At 45.8% G+C, this 19,600-nt stretch overlaps 1 protein-coding gene across 1 annotated transcript in view; it reads right to left on the reverse strand.

Annotated features, from left to right (window-relative positions):
- Positions 1-2,405: 2,405 nt before the first annotated feature.
- Positions 2,406-19,600, reverse strand: part of LOC134402968 (gastric triacylglycerol lipase-like) — a 37,806-nt gene continuing 20,611 nt past the window's right edge. The window contains exons 5-10 of the mRNA XM_063132947.1: positions 10,520-10,629; positions 7,800-7,936; positions 6,780-6,926; positions 6,394-6,465; positions 4,110-4,178; positions 2,406-2,639 (exon numbers count right to left, since the gene is read on the reverse strand). Of these exons, the coding sequence (XP_062989017.1) occupies positions 2,406-2,639; positions 4,110-4,178; positions 6,394-6,465; positions 6,780-6,926; positions 7,800-7,936; positions 10,520-10,629 (769 nt within the window). The remainder of the gene's footprint in view (positions 2,640-4,109; positions 4,179-6,393; positions 6,466-6,779; positions 6,927-7,799; positions 7,937-10,519; positions 10,630-19,600) is intronic.

Below are 19,600 nucleotides of genomic sequence, written 5' to 3' on the forward strand. Positions count from 1 at the left end.
CGATGTTGGGAAAGGAAGTGAAAAGGGAGGCTAAGGGGAGACCTGTTAGAGGTGTACAGAATTATGCGTGGTGTGGAAAAAGTGAATAGGGAGACATTTTTCTCCCTCCCTCAAAATGTTAGAATCCAGGGTCATCCCATGAAGCTGATTGATGGGAGATTTAGGACAAATAAAAGGAAGTACCTCTTCTCACAGCACATAGTTAAATTAAGGAATTCACTACCACAAGATGTAGTAAAGACCACCAATTTGGGTGGCTTTAAAAGGGGGTTGGATAAATTCCTGGAAGAGAAGGCTGTCAATGGGTACTAGCCCTGATGCTTATGTACTACCTCCAGTATCCAAGGCCTGTGTGCACCAGTTGCTGGGGTGGGAGGGTGCTGTTGCACTATGTCCTGCTTTGTTGGTCTCTGGTCGACAACTGGTTGGCCACTGTGTGAACAGAGTGCTGGACTAAATGGACCCTTGGTCTAATCCAACATGGCTCTTATGTTCTTATGAAGTCTCACACATCTGGAGGGCACCAGGCTGGGGAAGGCTATAGTTGTTCTTGCAATACCTACAGGTGACAAAGACTCCACTACTTGATACGCAGAATCACTAGTCATTTTACTCTTGGTATATATTGGAATTTACAGGACTTACAAATATTAACAAGATATAGATATATATTCCAAAGGGACAGTATTTCAGCTAAAGTTTAAAACAAAAAATCATATAAGAAAGACAAATCAAAATGGAAGAATAATAGCCACTATCAGAGAAAGGAGAATGAGGGCTTGCTGGGACAGAGGTCCTCCAACCTCAGATTTCTTGCTAAATCTAGTCTGCTTCTGGCAAGCAAGTGAACCAGCAAGTACTTCTCAAAGACACCTGCATCTCCCTAGCTCATACAGCACTGAAACATTATCATTTTCTCAATCCATGTGCTGAACACGTAGTGTAGACACAGAGTACAAAGGATGACTGAGGGTGGCACATACAACTTGCCACAACATACAGTAGTTCCAAGCGTACAATTTGCCATAATATGGTCTGGAGCTCAACTGAGGCTTTTTAGCTCTCTAGGACCAGACTATCCTTACCAGGCTCCACCCCCTTAATAAAAAATGGAAAGTTTTAAAGGGATACACCTCTGGCCTGATGCCTAGCACATCACTGCCTCTGAGTTGAGCTCCCACCTTGTCCATTGCCTGTGATGGTGAGCAGTCAGTGGCAAGAGTGAGCTCCTGGTGTAAAAGTGGAGTGGGAGTGTTGTTTGTGGAGGTCTCAATTAGGAGAGGTCAGGCTCAAAGGACTCTTCGGGATCAGCATCAACAGCTGTATCTGGATTCAGCACCTACCACCTTTGGACTTCCTGATCCACTTGGTTCTAGGGGTGTGCTTCACCTCAGTCCCAAACCCTGAATCCAAGTCACAGTTTGGGACCAGACTGGGCCACCTCGGCCCAAAGCAGACAAAGCACTTTGGGCCAATTCAGCTCAATGGCCAGCCATTGCTCCCCTTCCCTCCTGCCTGCCCACGGACTTACCTGAAGGCTCCACACTGTGGCGAGCTGCCCATCTTCCATGAGAGCCACTATGGTGGCAGGCAGGAGGAGAGTGAAGTCCTATGGACTCATGCCCAAGCTCGTACCCAGCAACACCCTGCTTCAGATTTGGAGCCGAATCTGAAGTGGGTCAGAGTGGTACCAAGGCACCCCAAGTCAAATTAGGCCAATTTGGAAGCTCTGAATTGGCCTCCAAGTTGAATTGGGAGGCGTGCACAGCCCTAGTTGGTACCTTGTCCATGCTGTGATAGAGTCTTGGCTACTGCTCAGGGCACTCAAAAGCAAGCTCAAAGAAAGAACTCAAAAGAAGAATTCAAAAGCAGGCTCACACTATTGTGATATTTTAACTGGTCCTAATAAATGAATTACTGTACTGTGGATTTTGGATATTTCCCCCCCTAATGGATCAACATGTCTGCCCATTATTTTTGTGCATTTTGAGAGAATATGTTAACTGAAACAGTTCCTTTGTGGTTGCCACTACACTGCTCTAGATGCCATCTACGTCTTGTACCCACATGTTTAAAGCAGATGGCAAGTATATGAACCATGCCAGCAATAGGTTGTCCATTTCCAGTGTGACACGCAATGATGTGATGATCCATCACAATCGTGAGTGAAATGTTATGCTGTGTCAAAGAAACCATTGAGGCGAGAGCAACTATGTCACTCCACATAATGTGCAATATAGTAATTATGCATCAAAGCCAACTGGACTGATATGCTTGGAATCTGAATTTATTCAGCATTGAGTGAGGCATACAATATTCTTAGCAATCTGAAACGTTAAAACAAAAAGAGCAAGTACAAAGCAGAAAAAATAGTGCATGAACTCCTTATTTTAAGTGGCACACCATTAACGGTTCTCCTTTATCATATTAATTATGTCATAATACATTACATCAGGTGCATTAAGACCAAACACAAAATCCAGATGATTCCAGTCAGGAATAAACTTGATGTAGTGGAGATTTTTTATCTTGGGGATTAAGACGTCAACATCAGCAGGGACAGAAAACAAATCTTTTCCACCACTCCAGATTGCAGTTGGTACATTCATGTCCATTATGTTGTATTCAGGAGGCTGAGTCTTTATAAAATGGTGGGGTGGGGGGAGAGAGAAAATGAGTCCAAATACAATAGGAAAATGGGGAAGACTACAGCTGAACTAGGGTTTGACCTGCTGGTGTGTATGTGCATAAGCAAATTTCAAAACCAAGATCACATGTGAAAAATCCTTTCTTTATTTATATAGCACCATCAGTGTACATGGTGCTGTACATAGTAAAAGAATAAAACAGCAACACGCTGCCACATAGGCTTGCATTCTAAGAATGTAAGAATGTAAGCCTATGTGGCATGTTAACACATTACATTTGTCTTCCACTGTTAACACATTACATTTGTCTTTAACTGTAGCTTTCCAGCACATCAGCTATTCAGGCATCTCAACTAGGTAGGACAGTACAGCCTATACTGTTTCAGAAGGTTACCTAATGTCCAATTCCCAAAGTCTTCTGTGATTTATATCAGGGATGCAGAATCTCTTGCCAGGGTGTGAAATCTCTGTCTAGGCCTCTGAATTTCACCTGATGATCATGCCCATTACCCACCAACCAGGTGGCTTTTCTGACTTTTGTGCAGTTTCCCCCTGCACCATTCTTAAAAGGTTGAAACGCTTCTCCTAATGCATAGTTGCTAGCTGTGAGAGATATAGTGGTATTCACCACTTTTGCTGCCAGGCCTTTTTTCCTTGGCTCCACTGACCACTGCAAAATGGAATTTGGGCCATGGGCTGGAAAAGGTTATGCCCTGCTATCTATATCATTGCATAAAAGAGGAACTGCTTTCACATTTAATCATATCCTTTGAGGTAGAAGGGCTCCTGACTTTTGAATGGAGGAAATTTAGGAAAGGAAATATGCCAAGTTACCAGAAAATGAAGGCTGAAGTATTGGGAAAGCAGGTGTGCCTATGTGCAAAACTGACTGTGGAACATGAACAATGAAGTGTGGTAAATTAGCTGAGTTTAGAAAAGAACTGGACAGGAAACTTCCAAGCCCAAAACCTGAGGAACAGTCGTACAGTATTTAATTCAGGAATGTTGCCTCCAAATGAAATGGCAGCACAGGCCTCTGAGCGAAAAGTGATATCCTTTAACACTCAAAAAAGAGAATTTCCGAAAGAAACAGGATACATAGCCAAAATACATGTTTTTCCACATTGGGGGGCGGGGGGAGAGAGAGAATTGGGGGAAGAGTATCTAAGATATGCCAAAGTCATCAGAACTCTGAGAAAGACATGAGCACCAGAAAATCAGCTAGCATGCTGGCATACCTCCTGCCTCTGAGTATACAACCTGGGTTGGCCACCAGGCTCTGTTTCTCTGATATTGGTATCTACTTGAGTGAATGTGACAAGTGTGAATGAATCGACTCTACTTTCATTTTTTCTAAATAAAGGTCTTCTAAAAATTGCATTCAGCATTTGAGTGTGTCTGTTTCTCACCCTAGCATCCCAGCAATTTCTAACGCTATAATACTATATCAGAATAAAATACCTGGTTGTAACGATTTTGGTTTTCTAACTGTCCATAATCAAAAGCTCTCAGTTTACCACTCTTGATAGCCTGGAAATACAAAAGAATCTCAAATGTATACATGTATATCTTGCTAGAAGTACCAATCCTAGAGTGGGGTATGGAGGTAAACAGCAAATATTTTTCATTTGTTTCCTAGTAGCAGGTGATGTTCCCCCTGCTTTATACAAATAAATAGTGTACCCTGTGTAGTCCATAGATTTCTACAGTGTTGAATAGTGCTGTTCGGGATTACTCAGCAGACAAAAACTAGGGCGACCATATGGAAAAGAGGACAGGGCTCCTGTATCTTCAACAGTTGCATAGAAAAGGGGATTTCAGCAGGTGTCATTTGTATGCATGCAGCACCTGGTGAAATTCCCTCTTCATCACAACAGTGACAGCTGCAGGAGCCCTGACCTCTTTGGTATCTGGTCAGTCTAGTATAGAGTGTAGAGGGCTCCAAGCCTGACATCCAGACACTATTGGGCTTCCCAATCCCACGCAGGCCTGTTTCTCTCTTGAAAAAGTTGACACTCAGGGGCAAGGAAAGCATGTGATCTTGGCATGAGGGCCAGAGCTGGCCCCTACTGCCCCTTATACTCATAGAGCCCTTCTCATGTTGAATGCATGAAAAGGGCTAGACAAGGAATGCGTGAAAAGGAAAGTGGCTTGAACGCACATTTATAGCACTCCAAGGCCATAACTAGATGGGGCGATATCGCGGGGATCACCCCAGGATCATCCCTTTGTGTCCACATGATGCACAGGGGATCCTGGAAGCAGGGAGGGATGATCCCCCCTTTCCCCAGGATTTCACCCTACACTTCTAGCCCGCTTTTTCTGTGGTCTCGGGCTGATCCCAAGACCTCAGAATGTGTGGGCGGGTGTCACGGTTTGTCCCAGCTCCTCACAAGTAAACGCAAGAAGCCGGGAACCACGCATGGGGCACAGAGCTCCTCGGGAGCTCTGTGCCCATCAGGGTGGGGTGGGGGGAGCGGGGAAAGTGTTTTTTTTTTAAAAAAAAATTGTACAAGTGCTCGTGAACTCTGTCCGCTTTAACAAAAAACCCAAAATGGCAGGTGTGATGTCGCATGCCACATGTAGACCAGGGCAACGATCTCGCGATCATAAAATTATGAGATCATTGTCGTAACCCACCCACCCTGGTCTAGCTGAGGCCCAAGGCATTTGTTTTTAGGACAGGGAAGAGAGAATGTGTACCTATACCAATTTCCAACATCTGTCGCTCTTCAGCCTTTGTTGCTTAGTTTCCATTGGAAAAGCTGGTTTTTCAACAGATTGGGATTTGAGAACAGTGAATGTACTGGCCCTAGCCAGTTCTTTTATGGAAAGCGGGTGCCTTGGAGAGAAACGGGATTGCTTATTGTATGTTTTCAGGAGAGGTAACCACCACATCTGGCATTCCTTGAGACTGGCCTAGTAAATATGTGGTTTTCAAGGCGTTACAACAGCTGCCTCTGGGTTTACTTTAAATTGGTTGCCAAAGTTAAGAGTTTTTCTACAAACTACAAGCGCTTCATTTCTAGTTGACCCAGCAGCTACTGAAAACATCAGAAGTGACTCAAGTTGCATTTGTGGGCATGGGTTGCTGATGCTTTTGGGGCTCATTCATTAAAACGTTTAGGGCTGGTTCAAATGTTAAGGCTTTCGCATAAGTACTGCCAAAGAGCATGGCACAGTGAAGCTATAACCATTTAAACAACTAGACAATGAGCATGATCAATCCCCAAACCATGTAGGTGGCTCACAGATGTGAAGCGCTGGACTTCTTAGGGATCCTGACAACTGCCCAAGTGTGCCTGGTGCTGACACGAAGTCTGACGATAATCATACAAAAGCTCAGTCATGGCTGATGCCAGTGCAACATGCTCTGATCCAAATATATGCTTTCTGTTTGGGTCCTTGTTGTTTCCCTTACTCTATACAGATACAAGGGTAACAAATCTATGCAGAGTCCAGTTGAGATATCGTTATGAGAAGTGGAATTGGTGGTAGATGAAGGTTTTTAAGAGCTGATTTCAAAAGTTAAGCTCATAGGCTAATATATCTATAATAGATGATATCTCTCTACTACAGTGTAGAGCAGATTTCACCTATCTGGACCTGGGCTTCTTGAAGTCTGAAAGACCCTATGTTCAACACCAACTCTTAGTTGTTAAGAAAAGTCATCTACCATCACCTATAGTTGTTCAGAACATATTATATTATATCCTATAGTTGCCTTTTGTTTTAGGATGTTTACCTGTTTCCAATGGATCATATTCTGTACAGATGTTCCAGCTGGGGCATAATGTGCATACACATGTACTCGGCTCTGAAGTAATAAAATGTGGATACTTTTTTAAAGTTGTTTTTGTTATTTATTCATTACATTTATATCCCACCTCATTTCCTCTGGCAAAGAACCAAAGGTGGGTTACATGGTCTTCCTTGCAACAACCCTGTGATTTAGGTTAGGCTAAGAGTTGGATCCAGGACCTGTCTTTTGCCAGGAGAAGAGATCTTCTGTGAAAGGAAGGGCTCCACTTTCAGAAGGTCCTTCCTGATTTTGTGAGATCTGGATCCAACCCCACAGTTACATTTTATTTCTTTAAGAAGTCGAATTGCATATGCAAAGTTTGTACTCACCATATTTAAGTTGTTCTCATTAAATCCACACAATACGAACAGGAGGTTACCACAAATCGGTGCCAATACATTGAGGCTGCAAATCTTAGGAATAACCAAAGAACCAAAATATGTTCTTGGCAAAAACTCCTTAACTCCAAACAAGATCTGTAAATTTCAGAGAAGTATATATTAAGTATACAGAATCACATTATCATCATTTTTGCAGATGGATTTTTTTTCTTTAGAATTTACAAATTATTGTCAGCAATTACATAAGTTATGCAGTGCACAATAGCCAGCAAAGATCTCCAATTGAAGTACCATTACAATGAAATAGCATTTGGGACTATGGGAAAACTTTGACATTAGTTAGATCATACAACATTTACCTCTTTGTGCATCCAGTCCTATCCAGGGCTATAGTTAAACTGGTATAGCCGTTGTTATGCTTATATCACCCTGATTATTTGTGTAAAATAGATGATTTGCAACAAAACTGTGGTGATTGTAGAGGCATTTACATCACAGTAGAACTCTCTTTTTTACTATTTGAAAACTATGTGGAGATTCTTCCCTTTGTTTCCTTTGTGCTCTCACAGTAGGGGTTTTATCTTCCCTTTTTTTGCAACCTGCATAAGCAGGACAAAGTTGTCTACTAGCAGTGGAGGCTGGTGGCTAAGGTTTTGATGGGGTGGCGAAACCATTCTGGGTTTCAGTCAGAACCAGCCAGGGCTCTGAAGGAGCTATCCATGGTGCTGAACATATTTTGGGGTGAGGGTACCGAACCTTCGATAGCTTCTTTATGAGTTCCAGCTGGTTCTGAGTGAAACCTAGAATGGATTCATAGCCCCATCAAAAGTGGAGCCGCCAGCCTCCACCAGTGTACATCAAGCTGCAGCAGCACCAGAAGATGACTACCATCCCAAGTGAGGCCCAGAGCTCCCAGCACCTGTCTTCTGCTTCCACAACGATCAAGCTCTGAATCTAGCAACTTTGTATGGTGAACACTCACAAGGTAAAGCAACCCCAGGCACATACCTTGAGTAGTACATCGGGAAGTAATGCAAGTTTTGCTAGAGGTGTTTTGGAATGTTTAATGGTGTCGACCGGAGCTAAGGCAAGGTATAGTTTGATTTTTGCAGCCAATTTAGGATTGGAAGAAAAAGCAACAAAGCCTGAGGGGTAGAAAAAGAAGAGGCAAACAGGTTTTTAACTTCAAATGAAGCAAGGTGTCATTTATTATGGGAAATCTTAATATTAGCAGGAGGGCTGTGTTGACTTGTTAAGTTTAATAGAAAATCAGGTTAAAGCCCAACTTCAAATCGAGAATTTCTCCTGATATCTATCTATCTATCTATCTATCTATCTATCTATCTATCTATCTATCTCCAATATATTCCAGCCTTCCCTGCAACCTGGTGTCTTCCAGATGTGTTCTATCATTCCCAGCCAGCATGGCCAATAGCCATGTTGCCTGGGAATTATGATAACGGCAGTTAGGGGAAGTACAGATTTTGTTTAAACCATTGCACCCATGTTCACCTGTGTTCACGGACTATCAGCCATCTTTTGTTCCATCATCTGCTCATTGGATTGGATTTCTTTAACCAGTTCTACAGAAGAACGGGATTGTTTATTTATTTTATTTATTTATTACATTTTTATACCGCCCAATAGCCGAAGCTCTCTGGGCGGTTCTACTTGTGCTAATGAACACTAGTGCTATTTTTTAAAAAAGAAAGTACACAGGATATGAATATAGAAACACATCCCATCATCTGCATTTCTTCTTCTGCAGAACCAGCACAGATGTCAAGACCTGACTGATTACATTTAAAACCTGCATTTTTTCCTCCAAGGAAATTGCAGCAGCTTACATGATGCTCCTGCTCTCCATTTTATACTCACAACAACTTCATAGAATCATAGAATAGTAGAGTTGGAAGGGGCCTATAAGGCCATCGAGTCCAACCCCCTGCTCAATGCAGGAATCCACCCTAAAGCATACCTGACAGGTGGTTGTCCAACTTGGTGAGGTAAATTACACTGTGAGCTTCATGGCTGAGTGGGGCACTAGAAGCCAGATCTCCTGAGTCCCAGTCCAACACTCTAATCACTACACCATACTGTCTCAAAGTGGATTTTTAAAATATTTTATTTCAGTATATTTACTTTACAATATTAATATGAATCAATAATTGTTCAAGGGGAGGAATCTGTTCCTGAGAGTCATCTCCAGTTTGCAATCTGGTAAGGTAGCAATGTGTTCTATTTTACAGAAGACAGTCCTTTATTTGGAGGGCTAGTCCTCTGTTTGAAGATATCTTCTCTTTGAAGGGATGTCCAGTCCAAGGCCAGTTTAAAAGTAAAAATCATGAGAAAGAGGGAGATCAGGAGCTTTGAAATCACCCATCAAGAGTTAGCACCTGAGGGGTTTCTTCACAGTACCAGGTTGACACTGCCTCCCTTTCAAACCCTGCCCTTTCTTTTCCCCAGGGTGGCAGTGGGTAATCCTGATGCCGAGGAGGGAGTGTGGGGCTTCTGAGTGGCCATCCTGGGACCAGAGCTGTCCCCGCCCTCTTCCTGGTGGGAGGCCACTAATCGCAGCTTCCCTTCCACCAGGCATGGCTGGCCATGTCACCTGATTGGAGTCTTTCTACTATAATAAGAGGTAGTGTATTTCTACTTAAAATTATAGAAATTATTTCTATATATTATTTGCATCCATCCATATAAACTAACCCAGGCAAATTTCATATAAATCTGTGTCTCGTTTGTTGTCTTCATTGGGGATGAGGAAGCGGCTACCCTACAACCTGGTCATTGCTTTCTGGACCAACTGAAGTCTCCAGGCACTTCTCAAAGACAGCCCCACATCAAGTGCAATAGAGCAAAACCAAAGGCAATGGAATTAAGCCATGTGTCGTTTTGGCCAGTTCTCCAGGAACGGACATAGCTGGAGTAGCAGCCTAAGCTGAGCAAAGGTACTTCACAGCCACCACCTGAACATCTAGGGAAAAGGCTGAGTAGAGATACAAACCCAAACTACGAACAAATTAGATTAGTAAAATTATTCCCTACAACTTCATATCCCACTTGCTTTTTGGATGTGCGGAGTGACTGGAAATACAAACCTTTAATATAGGCTGACTTACTCAGAAGTAGGTCAGTCCTACTTAGTATAGAACCATTGAAATGAATGGGACTTCCCTGCCCAAACCCTAAGATCATCCTCACGCGTCCTTCTTCTTGAGCCCCTACCAAAAGGAAGTGAGGCAGGTGGCTACCAGGAGGAAGGCCTTCTCTGCTGTGGCACCTCGGCTGTGGAATGAGCTCCCTAAAGAGGTTTGCCCAGCACCTACACTATACTCTTTTAGGCACCAGGTGAAGACCTTTTTATTTTCCCTGCATTTAACAGTCTATCAACTTAATTTTAGCTTTGCTGTTTTAAATTTGTATTTTAAATCTGTATTAATTTCTGCATTGCTGCTCAGTTTTATCCTGGTTGTGTTTTTATATTTTATTTTTACTGTTTTTTATATTATCCTGTTTGTTTTAGATTTTGACTGCTTTTCATGGATTTAATTTCTGTAAACTCCCCGGAAAGCTTCAGTTATTGGGAGGTATAAAAATGCAATAAATAAATAAACATAGATTAATATTGTTCAATGGGACTTACTTTTATGTAAGCATGTACGGAATTTGTATCCTTAAATACAGGAGCACCAGTTTGTCAAGCTGCAAGCCTGTGAACTTACCTATTGTGGTTCCTTGTGAGTAACCAATGTAAGTCAACTGTTGTTGGTCAGTTTTCTGCAGAACAAAATCTATACATGCTGGAAGGTCATATTTAGCCATTTGATCAAAGCTGCAAAAGAAGAAGAAAGTTTGTTAAGATGGATGTATGAGGATGAGAAAGCATGTGGCCCTGAGTTAAAATGCGACATTCCGTGCAGGGATAACAGGGGGTACATCTATACGGGCTCTATAACTCGCATGAGCTGAGCATTTCCACATTGCTCGTCACATGATGCAGCCGTCCATTCGCCGCTCCACTAGCTTAAATCTCCTAAAATGTGCATATTCGTAGGTGCCGATTTGCCATGACTTTTGTGATTTATCGTGCCTTTGGTGACTTCTAAATCACATCATGCTAATGCATAGGCGTGCGCAGCACATTTCATTAGGTGGTTCGACCAGGGATATTTTTTTTAAGGTAAACATTTTTTAAGGTGAACATTTAAGGTAAACATTGATTGAATATACAGTAATAAAGGACTTTTTTTCATTCATCAAACAAACGAAATAAACGAAAACTGAAGTAAACTGTATTTTTTTAATTAACAAGTAATCTGTACTTTAAAAATACACATTTTAAAACGGAGACTCTGAATATTACTTTTTGGCTGAAGTAATAAACAGGCACATATAAAGACAGCAATAGGGCCTGCAATCCCAAAGTGTTAACATAAACATAATTAGAAACACAAAACCGGATCATTGACAGAGAAGGGGGGAAGTTGTTAAGAGGGGGAGGTTTCTACAATTGTGGAGCACGTTGTCAGTCACACACAAGATGAACATAGTTTGCAAGTCTTCAAGGTGCCACAGGACACTTGATGGCTTTTGAACACAAAAGCACAAGGTGTGCCTCTGCTTCTTCACATCTGTTCGCATTACTTTAGCAAGTGCAAACCCCTTCTGTCAAGGAGGACTATGCACTCACCAGAGCCTGGCCTCATGGATCATGCAACTAGCAGGTGCACTCCAGAAAGATGCTGTTAGAACCGAGGAGACCCAGACACACTCAAACAAGCCAAGCCAAGCTACACTATGCACTCACATATTACCTTGCCCTCTAGTCCAAACATCAGTGCTCAAATCCCTTTTGGGCAGCAAAACCTGAGCTAGCTTGGAAGAAGCAACAGGTGAGGAAGGCCTCTGGCACTCTATTGAACATGTCAGCAGCCAGGGTACCTGCTCACCCCTTGCAAGCAGCCTCACTGCCTACAATGGCAAAATGCAGTGTTTGACTGGTGGGCACCTCTCTGCCCTGACAGGCACCAGCTTACAATGGTATTGTTAAGCAATTTTGGATGCTGGATGTAATGGTCTTATAGTCCCCTTTATATCTTAAAATGCATCATTTCACTTCCACATTGCACAGCTGCTATATTTCTGATGCTACAGCAATAATAATATAATAATGGCAACCCTGTTAATTTTTTTCATGTTTCCATATATGTGCAGAGTTTCCCATTCTAAACTCACTCAAGGTAAATCCTATGCATGTTTAGACAGAAAAAAGCCCTAAAACTCCCAGTATTCTCTAGCCAGCTATGCTAGGGGATTCTGGGAGTTGTGGGACTTTTTCTCGTCTAAATATGCAGAAGATTGTGCCTTTAACTTATCACACCGGCATGACTACAGGAATAAAATGTGATTTTCTCCTAAACATTGCAAACTTGCCAGTGTCCCTCCAAAAAACCCAGAAAGGAATTAAAGCAAGAAGAGAGATGGGATCATGAAAAGAAAATATCTGTCCAGTTTTCAGTATTTTTTTTCCTAAAGAGCTCCAATTAGAAAGTTTCCATTACAAGAAAAAATTACTGTAGCATCCTAGAAAATTAATTTACACCTGACCACAGCATTCTCTGTTCCTAAGAGATAACCTATAACCTCCTTAGAATTCAACAGGAAGTATTACCATTTATAGTGAACTGCCAGAATTAACTCCTGGTGCATGGAGGGTAGGGAATGTTTCACAGCAGAAATTTGGAAGCTACAACAGATTAAGACAGTTACTCCTCTGGAAAGGTTCACGCACCCTACAGGAAAGTTCCTAGGGCAGTTTACAATGAAACATAAAAACACTGAAACTGAAAATCAATCAAGCACATGACAGCAACAAATGTACTATTGCAACCTTCCACTAACTGTGGCCTTCAAAACCTGTTGGACTACAACTCCCATCATGGGAGTTGGAATCCAACAAATCCAACCAGGTTGGGGAAAGACTGTATCATGGATTATGTCATAATATAAAATGTTTCATTCATGAGTTCTACCATCTGACAGCCTAGAAAGACTATTTTTATTAGGGGTGTGCACGGACCCCCCGCTCCGCTTCACTTGCAGATCCGCCATTTTTCGGAGCGGGTCGCTCCGCCCCGCCCCCGCTCCGCCCACTTCCGCTCCGCTCCGCTCGGAGCTCCGGATCCGGATCCGGAGCTCCGTTTTTGCCCCCCCATAGGGTTGCATTGAAAGCTAAAAAAGTAAACAACTTTTTTTCCGTTGAAGTTAGAAACCTCACGTTTGGCACCATGACACCTCATGGGCGTATACACACACACGCCAAGTTTCAAGGCAATCCCATCATCCCCTGATTTTTGGCGAATTTTTGAAAATCGGGCACCCCATTCACACCCCTTGGGATAGCTCCGTCAATTTGCATGTTAGAAACCTCAAACTCGGCACCAGGGCAGCTTATCCATGTGTCCACATGCACGCCAAGTTGCAAGCAAATCCCATCATCCCCTGATTTTTGGCGCGGCTCTACCCTCTAACGCACCTCCCATAACCCTAATTCACACCCCTTTAGATAGCTCCGTCAATTTGCACGTTAGAAACCTCAAACTCAGCACCATGATAGCTTATCCACGTGTCCACATGCACGCCAAGTTTCAAGGCAATCCCATCATCCCCTGATTTTTGGGGAATTTATGAAAATCGGGCACCCCATTCACACCCCTTGGGATAGCTCCGTCAATTTGCATGTTAGAAACCTCAAACTCGGCACCAGGGCAGCTTATCCATGTGTCCACATGCACGCCAAGTTGCAAGCAAATCCCATCATCCCCTGATTTTTGGCATGGCTTAACTCACCCCAAATTGTCCCATTCTACAACTACGTCAATTTGCACGTTAGAAACCTCAAACTCAGCACCATGATAGCTTATCCACGTGTCCACATGCACGCCAAGTTTCAAGGCAATCCCATCATCCCCTGATTTTTGGGGAATTTATGAAAATCGGGCACCCCATTCACACCCCTTGGGATAGCTCCGTCAATTTGCATGTTAGAAACCTCAAACTCGGCACCAGGGCAGCTTATCCATGTGTCCACATGCACGCCAAGTTGCAAGCAAATCCCATCATCCCCTGATTTTTGGCGCGGCTTAAACTTTTTAACTCACCCCAAATCAAGTCCCATTCTACAACTACGTCAATTTGCACGTTAGAAACCTATCCTTTGGTCCCATGACAGCTTACCCATGTGTCCCCATGGACACCAAGTTTCAAGGCAATCCCATCATCCCCTGATGTTAGGGGAACTTTTGAAATTTGAACACTCCAGTATGTCAGGGATTTAAAGTTGCAATTGCAGACAGCTCAATGGGGCCAGTTCCAAGGCAATCCCAACATGCCACGAGATAACCCTAAATCTTCTGGCACATTTGAAAAAGGGATTATTGAATTTGATAAAGTCTAAGTGAGCGCAGGAAGGACTTCTCCCCTTAGTCAAAGCAAGACACATACACCATCGCTGCAAGGCGGGAAGGGGAGAAGGGAGGGAAAGCAGGCAGGCAGCATGCATTGTAGTGCCGCAAGGATGGCTTGAGCACTAACGCATAGCAAACCAACCCATAAGTGGGCGCAAAGTGAGGCAAAGATGGCTGGTTCTTTCTTTCTAAGCCAGCAGTTACGCCTTGAGGGGCACAGAGGAGGACGATTGGGAGCAAACCAGGCACCAGGCGGGCAGAGAGGCAGGCAGAGTAGGCGAGGAGTCAGTCCTGGCAGATGCCCCACCACAGCAGCACCCCGGGGGAGGCGGGCAGACAGGCAGGCAGGCATGGGTTGGCGGGCCCAGAAAAGCTGGTACCTTGCACAAGTAAGCCATAGATCTGTGGGGGAGTCAGTCCCAGCAGATCCAGCTACCTCACAAGGATGGCTCCCAGGCAGGCGGGCAGGCGCCTCCACTGTAGTGGCTGTGCTCAACTCGGCGGGCGCACTACAAGACGAGTTGAAGTGAGAGCTCACTTCTCAGGAAACGTAGTGGCTGTGCTACGGGAGATCGGTGGACTGCTGGAGCTTAGCTTTTTCTCTGAGGGGAAGTCCATGAGTTGAAGTGACAGCTTGCTTCTCAAAGACAGGGTTACAGCGGAAGAGGGGTGGGACGAGACCGGGGAGACAAGCTCGACCAGTGACTACTACTAATCCCCACATCCTGGAGGACCACAGCATCCCACACAAAGTGGCTGTGGTGAAGTCAATGGCTGTCATGAGTCGAAGTGAGTGCTGACTTCTCAGGAGGAAACTTAAACTGTCCCTAGTATGCACTAAGTGGCTGTGCTATGGGAGTTCGGTGGACTGTTGGAGTACCAGCCGCAATTGGGGAAGTGAATGAGTTTCAGTGAAAGGTTGCTTCTCAAAATCAGCACACAGATCAAGGACTCCATTTGATCCCCGAGCTATCTAAAGGGTGACCCGTGGACTGCTGGAGTTTTCCTCCGGTTCCCGGTGGCTGGGATGGGTCTCGGCTTCTCAAAGCCATGGCACTGCTGCATATGCAGTGCAGCTTCTCGAAAGAGAGCTGTCCCACGGAAAAACGGTGCATTACTGGAGCTTAGCTTTTTCTCAAAGGGGAAGTCAATGAGTTGAAGTGAAAGGTTGCTTCGGAAGTCTATGGCTTTCATGAGTTTCAGTGACAGCTTGCTTCTCAAAGAGGGCGTTACAGCGGAAGAGGGGTGGGACGAGACCAGGGAGAGGAGCTCGACCAGCTGCTGCGACTAATCCTCACCCACATCCTGGAGGACCACAGCATCCGCAGTAGTGGCTGTGGTGAAGTCAATGGCTGTCATGAGTTGAAGTGAGTGCTCACTTCTCAGGAGGAAACTTAAACTGTCCCTATGCACTAAGTGGCTGTGCTATGGGAGTTCGGTGGACTACTGGAGTACCAGCCGCAATTGGGGAAGTGAATGAGTTTCAGTGAAAGGTTGCTTCTCAAAATCAGCACACTGATCGGGTCACCCAGAGGTCCACAGCCTCTACGTAGTGGCTGTGCTGAAGTCAATGACTTCCATGAGTTTAAGTGAAAGGTTGCTTCTCAAAGGCGAGGACTTGCCTGTTTCATTTTCGCAGCGAGACAGGCAGCTGCAGTAACACTCACAACCACACACACAAGGACAGCTTTTGCACAGAGGCTCATGAGTTCAAGTGACAGCTTACTTCTCAAAACCATACTTCGGGATCAGGGAGTACGTCTTCCACTCCCAGGGCACTCCAAAGGGCGACCCGTGGACTGCTGGACTTTACCTCCCTCAGTTGGGGAAGTGAATGATGAGTTTAAGTGAAAGCTTGCTTCTCAAAGACGGGTTACAGCAGAAGGGGAAGAGGAAGAGGATGAGACTGAGGAGAGAGAGGTTGCTTCGGAAGTCTATGGCTTTCATGAGTTTCATGAGTTGAAGTGAGTGCTCACTTCTCAGGAAAATTAAACTGTCCGTACACACTAAGTGGCTGTTCTATGGGCGATCGGTCGACTGCTGGAGTACCTCCCACACATAGGGGAAGTCCATGAGTCGAAGTGAAAGCTCACTTCTCAGATAACTTGAATTGCGAGACTGGGGAGAGACGCTCGGCCAGCTGCTGCAACTAATCCTCCTCACCCACATCCTGGTGGAACAAAGCATCCACCGAGAAGTGGCTGTGGTGAAGTCAATGGCTGTCATGAGTCGAAGTGAAAGCTCACTTCTCAGGAGGAAACTTAAACTGTCCCTATGCACTAAGTGGCTGTGATATGGGCGTTCGGTGGACTGTTGGAGTACCAGCCGCAATTGGGGAAGTCCATGAGTTGAAGTGAGTGCTCACTTCTCAGGAAAATTAAACTGTCCGTACACACAAAGTGGCTGTGGTATGGGCGATCGGTGGACACCTGGAGTACCACCCGCACATAGGGGAAGTCCATGAGTTGAAGTGACAGCTTGCTTCTCAGGAGGAAACTTAAACTGTCCCTACGCACTAAGTGGCTGTGCTATGGGCGATCGGTCGACTACTGGAGTACCACCCGCACATAGGGGAAGTCCATGAGTTGAAGTGACAGCTTGCTTCTCAAAGACAGGGTTACAGCGGAAGAGGGGTGGGACGAGACCGGGGAGAGAAGCTCGACCAGCGACTGTTACTTATCCCCACATCCTGGAGGACCACAGCATCCACAGTAGTGGCTGTGGTGAAGTCAATGGCTGTCATGAGTTGAAGTGAGTGCTCACTTCTCAGGAGGAAACTTAAACTGTCCCTGTGCAGTCAGTGGTTGGGGAGAGAGGCACGGCCAGCTGTGCCTCCACCGTAGGGGCTGTGCTCAAGTGTCTGAACTTGAAGTCGAAGTGAGAGCTCAAAATTGCTCCATATGAGACTGGGGAGAGAAGCTCGACCAGCGACTGCTACTTATCCCCACATCCTGGAGGACCACAGCATCCGCAGTAGTGGCTGTGGTGAAGTCAATGGCTGTCATGAGTTGAAGTGAGTGCTCAATTCTCAGGAGGAAACTTAAACTGTCCCTATGCAGTCAGTAGTTGGGGAGAGAGGCACGGCCAGCTGCTGCAACTAATCCTCCTCACCCACATCGTGGTGGAACAAAGTATCCACCAGGAAGTGGCTGTGGTAAAGTCAACGGCTGTCATGAGTCGAAGTGAGTGCTCACTTCTCAGGAGGAAACTTAAACTGTCCCTGTGCAGTCAGTGGTTGGGGAGAGAGGCACGGCCAGCTGTGCCTCCACCGTAGGGGCTGTGCTCAAGTGTCTGAACTTGAAGTCGAAGTGAGAGCTCAAAATTGCTCCATATGAGACTGGGGAGAGAAGCTCGACCAGCGACTGCTACTTATCCCCACATCCTGGAGGACCACAGCATCCGCAGTAGTGGCTGTGGTGAAGTCAATGGCTGTCATGAGTTGAAGTGAGTGCTCACTTCTCAGGAGGAAACTTAAACTGTCCCTGTGCAGTCAGTGGTTGGGGAGAGAGGCACGGCCAGCTGTGCCTCCACCGTAGGGGCTGTGCTCAAGTGTCTGAACTTGAAGTCGAAGTGAGAGCTCAAAATTGCTCCATATGAGACTGGGGAGAGAAGCTCGACCAGCGACTGCTACTTATCCCCACATCCTGGAGGACCACAGCATCCGCAGTAGTGGCTGTGGTGAAGTCAATGGCTGTCATGAGTTGAAGTGAGTGCTCACTTCTCAGGAGGAAACTTAAACTGTCCCTATGCACTAAGTGGCTGTGCTATGGGCGTTCGGTGGACTGTTGGAGTACCAGCCGCAATTGGGGAAGTGAATGAGTTTCAGTGAAAGGTTGCTTCTCAAAATCAGCACACAGATCAAGGACTCCATTTGATCCCCGAGCTATCTAAAGGGCGACCCGTGGACTGCTGGAGTGTAACCTCCCTCACCCTCAATTGGGGAAGTGAATGAGTTTCAGTGAAAGGTTGCTTCTCAAAATCAGCACACTGATGGAGTCACCCAGAGGTCCACAGCCTCTATGTAGTGGCTGTGCTGAAGTCAATGACTTCCATGAGTTCAAGTGAAAGGTTGCTTCTCAAAGGCGAGGACTCGCCTGTTTGCTTCTCAAAAAAACATACTTCTGGATCAGGGAGTACGTCTTCCACTCCCAGGGCACTCCAAAGGGCGACCCGTGGACTGCTGGAGAGAGGCAGCCTGGCTAGTGGTGGTGGTGGTGCCAGGCATTGCCTTGCCCCCTGCTTGCACCTCACCTAAACGTGCAGTCAATCATGGACAAACGGTTGTAAACCGCCCAGAGAGCTTTGGCTGTGGGGCGGTATATAAATGTAATTAATTAAATAAATAAATAAATAAATAAATAAATAAATGGAGTCTTTTGGAACTGGGTGGAAAACTATCCGGATGAGTTGACTAAGCTGTACCGGACGCCACAGAAATGAAATGAACTCAAGTGCGGTGCTTTGCCCTCACAGTCAGTCACACACACGCACGGTGACAAACTCTGCCTAGTGCCTACAGAGAAAAAACCAGCCTGCCTGAACTGTAGTGTGCCTGCCAACCCAAGGAGGGGTGGAATTAAAGGGAGCCTGCCTGTCACTCCCACGAGGGCTTGAGGGTGGGGTATCCCAGCAGGGGGAGATTGCCCTTCAGAAAGACCAGCTGCTCCACCAAGTCCGGCTCCAAGCGAGAGCGGTGAGGGGTCACTATGTCGCCCGCCATAGAGAACACCCTCTCGCTTGGAACACTGGTGGGTGGGCAGCTGAGTCGATCCATGGCCACCCGCGCCAGGTCCGGCCAAATCTGAAAACGGGATGACCAGTAGGCCAGGGGGTCCATGGAGGAGTCCTCGATGGGCTCTGACAGGTAACGCTGCACGGTGGTTGCAGCGTCATCCTGGCTGGTGGCTGGGGAGGGTCTCTGCCCAAACACGGTGTGCAGAGCCTCTTCCCAATACCCCTCGCCTGTGCTGCTGCTGGGAGGGATGCAGGTGAGGCTGCTGCTGGTGCTGCTGGTGCTGCTGCGGGGAGGGGTGGCCTGCTCCTCTGCCTCACTCTGCCCCACCCTCTTGGCCCATGCCGCCCGCACTTCGCCCACCAGCGTTTCCACCCAGTGCTGCCTGCTATTTGGCCCACAAAGCCCATCCTTCACACGAGGGTCGCACATGGCTGCCAACATGTGGACCCTGTCGGTTTGGATGGGCTCCAGCCTCCGCGTCACGCCGTCCCTCAGCCTAGTCACCGCTTCGCGGACCTCGGGCTCGAAGCGCCTGCCGGTGACGGGATCCCTGTACTCCAGAAAGTCGCCCATCTGTTTCTGGAGATGCCTGCATACAGGGA

This window comes from Elgaria multicarinata, chromosome 8, assembly GCF_023053635.1.
Source record: "Elgaria multicarinata webbii isolate HBS135686 ecotype San Diego chromosome 8, rElgMul1.1.pri, whole genome shotgun sequence".
Taxonomy (NCBI): Eukaryota; Metazoa; Chordata; class Lepidosauria; order Squamata; family Anguidae; genus Elgaria; species Elgaria multicarinata.